A 5,547-nucleotide genomic window follows, 5' to 3' on the forward strand; every position below is an offset into this window, starting at 1 on the left:
CTAAACTATTCATTGTTTCAGTAAATGTCATTATTAGATCAATGGCTACATACAGTATGATTCTTTACCATGAAATGAGTAATGTAGTTGATGCACGATAAATTCAGGATACATTTAAAACCTCAAATGCACATTTATTCAGAATTAAAAAATTAAACAATGATATCTGCCCACTTGTGTCAAAGGTAGAATTGCAAATGTTGTTGTGAACTTTAAAGGTCCCCTATACAGGTCTTAGAAGTCCCTGAAAGTGTGTGTTTAAAAAAAAAAAAAAAAAAAAACTGTTCTGTTTCACTCCCCATCACACCACTGGTGCCTTCCCTGAAAAGAGCTAATTAGAGGGATTTACCTACCACTTTGCATGTTACAGTACATACCTTTAATTCTTCTGCGAGGTTCTTATGAAGTTATGAGTGGAAAGCCCCTTCCTAACCCTGCTCCATCCAATTATTTTTGATCAAAAACAGTATAACGCAACAAGCAAAAGTTCTGAGTTTGGGTAGTTTACGAGTTTATGATCACCTGTACTTGAAGTATTCACTTGGGCGGATCTCTGCTGCCATATTAATGGACAATGAAATACTTTTGAGTCATCACTTCAACTTTTAAAACAGAAAAGCAAAGGGGAAACCAGAGGCATTCCACAAACAAACGGAACTGCCTATAATACCAGCCTATCCTGATGTGAGATAAGGCAGGGTTTGTCAGGTTGTGAGAATTTCCAGTCATGCATCCACATGTTTGCTGATTTTATATACTAGCGATTTAATTATTAATATACTTACGATATCTCAGCAGGTTAAATCATTCAAGGTTGTGCTGTGACCATAAAGAGAAATTACTGAAGCATGATTTTTGTGTGAACCTCTCAACAGGATACCATGAAGACCCTAAACACTTTCTTCCTGCTATTATTGGGCATTACTGTTGGCAAGTGCAAGCTTGACTTTTTGTCTAAAACTCTGTGATGACTAATGAATTGACAAATATTTGAAATGCTGTTAATTAACTTTTTTTTGTATCTGTGATTCAGCTCAGGCTCTTGACAACAAGGCACTGTGGCAGTTCAGGGCTATGATCGTTTGTGTCATGCCTGATAGCTGGCCAGCCCTAGACTACGCAGACTACGGCTGCTACTGTGGCTACGGTGGCTCAGGAACCCCAGTTGATGAGCTGGACAGGTTTAAAACCATTTTTTCTGCTTTGCATATGCCATAATTTATTGAATGTTGGTTTGTATAGTTATGGTCAGTAGTGTACTGTACATACATTTGCTATGACAATGAACATTGGAAATTCAATTATCCAGAAGAAAACCCCAAGAATTTGAAAAACAAAGTTAAACCTTTTGGAGACTTCTAATATTCTGATCGACTCAAAAATATACATATTTGCACCTATATTATTGATTCAGTGTCAAGAAAAGTATTTTAATTTGCCAAATCCCAAGGCATCTCAACTTCTTGTTAGTGATGATTGGTAGCTGTAATAAATGTGCCTTAGAGGTTTTAAATGTATCCTGAATTTATCGTGCATCAACTGCATTACACATTTCATGGTAAAGAATTATACTGTATGTAGCCATTGATCTAATTATGATGTTTACTAAAACAATAAATAGTTTAGATTTTCTCTGTTGACTTAACAGTTTGTGCTCAGTTGCTTCAGTGGGTAATCTCACCTGGATAATGTAGTCTGGTAGCTTCTTTGTGACAGTTGTTGACAGCAGTCATAGGATTGACCAAAAAACAAAACAAAACAGTAATATCACGGATTTTAAGGAGTTCAGTAAAGATCTAAGAAAGAAGTTGGTAGATGTACACAATCATAAATGTTTCTTGGAGCTGTTTCTAACTTCCTGCAGGTTTTAAAATCAAGCAATTGTATGTAAGCAATTGTATGTAAGGTAAATAAAAATTCGCTGTGTTCCCATTACTTTCAGTTATATCTCACTCATCTTCTATACCGCTTTATCCTGTATTCAGAGTCACAGGGACCTGGAGCCTATCCCAGGAGACTTAGGGCACAAGGCAGGGTACACCCTGGACAGGGTGCCAATCCATCACTCCATTCACACACTATGGGCAATTTAGGAATGCCAATCAACTGAACGTACATGTCTTTGGACAGTGGGAGGAAACCGGAGTACCCGGAGGAAACCCACCAGGCATGGGGAGAACATGCAAACTCCATGCACACAGAGACAGGAATCGAGCCTGGACCCTGGAGGTGCAAAGCGACAGTGCCAACCACTACACCACCGTGCCGCCACTTTCAGTTATTAATTGTTATTAATTATTTTGTAGGGAATTACTCAATTTACTGAAACTGACTCATTTTTTCAATAACAGCACATCTAAAAGTGTTTTTCCCCCCTTGCACAACTTTCTTTTAAAATAGTCTGCAAAACAGGACACCTCCCTTATCAGAAACCTTATATCAGGAGAATCAAACTTTATTCAGAAAGGGTTGGTGTGGGTACATGTTTTCATTCCCGTCAAACAGATGGTGGAATCTGGTGTGGCTTCTGCTTGGTTGGAATGAAAGCTTATGATTACACATCGGCCCTTTTTGGATTATTTTTAAAACTCCTGCTTTACAAGGTAATTAAATGCTAATGAAGATATTGGTTTGTAATTTTTCATCCACCAGTGGGCACTAGTGATTCCTAACCTTTTTTTTTTTACATAAACAAATATAATGCTAAACCCACCATTCTTAAACACACTCACTTACTTAAGGTATTGGCTTCATCTTGGTCAGAGTTGTGATGAATCCGGAGTCCATCCTGGAAACTTTGGGTATGCACTCTGAAAGGAATGCTGGTCCATTACAAAGCACAATGCACTGACCCTAACACAATCACGTAATTTTTCCTAGCTAGGGGAATTTGATCTATTTAGCCAAAGCACCTACTCCTAATTTGGTAGCAAACTCGAGAGCCTCCAGGAAACCCATGTGGACTGTGAAACTGAGAATACTGAAATTGTGAAGTGACAAAACGACTTGCAGGGCCACCATGCTGCCCACATACAGTATTTAGCAAACATTTCATCTGCACAGCTTTGGGAATACTTGCTACTGACAAACTCCGTAGTGGGACCTATACCAGACATTACTTAATTACAGAGTTTTTTCTCATAACAGATGCTGTCAGGTCCATGACCAGTGCTACAGTGATGCCATGCAGCATCCAGCATGCTGGCCAATCCTGGACAACCCTTACACGGAAAGCTATGCCTATAGTTGTGACAAATCCACCAAGAAAATCACGTGCAAGAGTGAGTACTGATGCATTAAAAAAATAATGTAAAGAGTGAGCAATGTTAGTAAATATTATAGTTTTATGTCATATTTTCTTCCTTTCTCTCTTAGGCAACAACAATGAATGTGAGATGTTCATCTGCGAATGCGACCGGAAGGCTGCTGAGTGCTTTTCTGTGTCCAAGTATAATGAGGAACATAAACACCTGCCTAGTGATCGCTGCAAATAATTTATAGACAACTCACCATGCCAAGCAGTAGAGCTAGTTAGTATTTGCACTGGATAGCTGGATTCCCATTTTAGCATTGAACAACCTTTTATGCCATACTCCAAACTGTCACAGCAATTATTTTATGTCCATCCAAACCCTTCAACTGTTTCACTTAAGCTAATAAAAAACAAGCTTAATAAATAAATGGCTTACAAGCAACTGCGGGGGTTTTCAGTTTTTATTGTTTTTTTAAAAAATCATTTTATCGTATTTTTCAAGGTGTATAGGAAGTTCTTTAGCTTATATACAGTAGCAGGGAATGAAGTGCTCATAAATTTAATCATCATTTAAAAAACTGCATTTTGTATTTAGTTGGGTTATTTATGTGTAATATAAAAGTTGTTTGATGATCTCAAACTGTTTAGTGTGACAAATATGCAAAAAAAAAAAAAAAAAAACAGGAAAGGGGCAAGTACTTTTTCATGGAACTGTATGCTTTAACAACTCCATAGCATAACGCAATGGCACAGACTGGCTTCTTTTGGCAATGTTGGCTTATTCTACATTTTAAAGTGAGAATTATTATTTACTATACAAATGTTTATATGATATATACTATACAAATGTAGAGGCTTCAAGACAGTTCTTATGTCATCTTCTTATGAGTGGATGTCCCCGCAAATTCTGATCCACGAATGACTTACTCTGTAAATAAAATCTGTTTAGAGAACTGCAGAGCTGAGTGGCCACTGCAACTTACAGTAGATTGGTGCCAGACTTAATAGACTTTATACTGTAGGAAGAGATGGCCAAAGTTTCCAGCAGAGCCTATTTGCATGGCATAATTGACCCAGCAAAAAAAGCACAGAACCAACACGGGGTGTTTGTCTGATAATAACACTAACTCTGCTCTGTGTATCACCAGTTAGCCAAAAGACTGAACATATCTCTCCAGTTCTGGCTTCCCTTCATTGGCTCCCGATACAGTTTTTTTTGGTTACGTTTAAATGTTTACATGGAACCATCCCTACCATCCCTACCTTTCAGATCTGCTTCAGCCCTATGCCCCACCCCAGTCTCTCAGGTCATCAGATAAACTTTTGCTGACTGTACCCAAAACCAAATGCCATCTCAGGGGTGGTCGTGTGTTCTCTGTGGCGGCACCCAAATTGTGGAATGACCAACCACAATTCTTCAAGTGCCATCTAAAAACTCCTAGTTTTCCTTTGCGTTTAAACCAACATGAGATGTTGATTTTATAACAACATCTAGACATTACACATTAGAGCTGTGTGTGACATAATTTTATGTATGTCTTTTTATATTATCTTATTATTTTTGTGAAGCACTTTGGGGCATTCTTGTTGTTAAAGTGCTATACAAATAAATATGAGTTGAGTTAAGCCAAAAACGAACAGAGAATAATCTACGAAACCACTGTTGGGAGCCACCAGGCACTTCCCACCCCATATTTCTTGATAAAGAAAGCTTCCTCTTTTATCATTTTTGTGACTTTTTCTGAAAACAGAGTGACCTTGGACCAAATATAGGGCTGCTATTTTTTCATATAGAGTGTTTCATGACCTAACTAACATGTTCACTCTTCACATTTCAATCACACTTTAACTAATTTTTAACTTCATTTTAAATGTATTTAAATTTAGTTCTATTCTATTTTGAATAATGTCTTAACAACAGACACTGTCCTAAAGCATTTACAAATTCAGATCTCTAAAGAAATAACAACAAAAAATACAAAACAAACAAATTTTTAGGTTGGTACTCCTCAACCAAGAAAAAACTCAAGAAAAAAGAAACCAGTACACTTCCCAGAGACAGTGGGCAGTAGGATTATAACTTATTATACTATAGATATGTAAAAGAGAAAAGTAACTAAGTGTATTAAAAGGATATTCATTATAAGCAGATTGTGAATAACAGTCCTGGATGAGTACAAGACATGCTTTATGAATAAAATAACAGTTCTTCCGTACAAATCTACAGTAACCATGTGAGACACTGTACCCTCTGGGATATTTATTAATTTTATGATATTATATTAATTAAATAA

The 5,547-nt window shown here is 37.1% G+C and overlaps 1 protein-coding gene across 1 annotated transcript; it reads left to right on the forward strand.

The window, feature by feature from the left end:
- The first annotated feature begins 821 nt into the window (after window positions 1–821).
- Window positions 822–3,695, forward strand: LOC128505423 (phospholipase A2-like). Its single transcript, XM_053475826.1, has 4 exons — window positions 822–930; window positions 1,034–1,181; window positions 3,148–3,281; window positions 3,376–3,695. Exons 1-4 carry the CDS (start codon window positions 882–884, stop codon window positions 3,492–3,494), a joined length of 450 nt encoding a protein of 149 aa, XP_053331801.1. The 5' UTR covers window positions 822–881; the 3' UTR covers window positions 3,495–3,695.
- Window positions 3,696–5,547: the final 1,852 nt, after the last annotated feature.

The sequence above is a fragment of the Clarias gariepinus genome, chromosome 17 (genome assembly GCF_024256425.1).
Source record: "Clarias gariepinus isolate MV-2021 ecotype Netherlands chromosome 17, CGAR_prim_01v2, whole genome shotgun sequence".
NCBI lineage: Eukaryota > Metazoa > Chordata > Actinopteri > Siluriformes > Clariidae > Clarias > Clarias gariepinus.

Coding starts and splice junctions, on each gene's coding strand:
- LOC128505423 (XM_053475826.1), top strand. CDS start 882: ATGAAGACCCTAAACACTTTCTTCCTGCTATTATTGGGCATTACTGTT. Junction 1,182..3,147: donor CCAGTTGATGAGCTGGACAG/GTTTAAAACCAT, acceptor TTCTCATAACAG/ATGCTGTCAGGTCCATGACC. Junction 3,282..3,375: donor CAAGAAAATCACGTGCAAGA/GTGAGTACTGAT, acceptor TTTCTCTCTTAG/GCAACAACAATGAATGTGAG.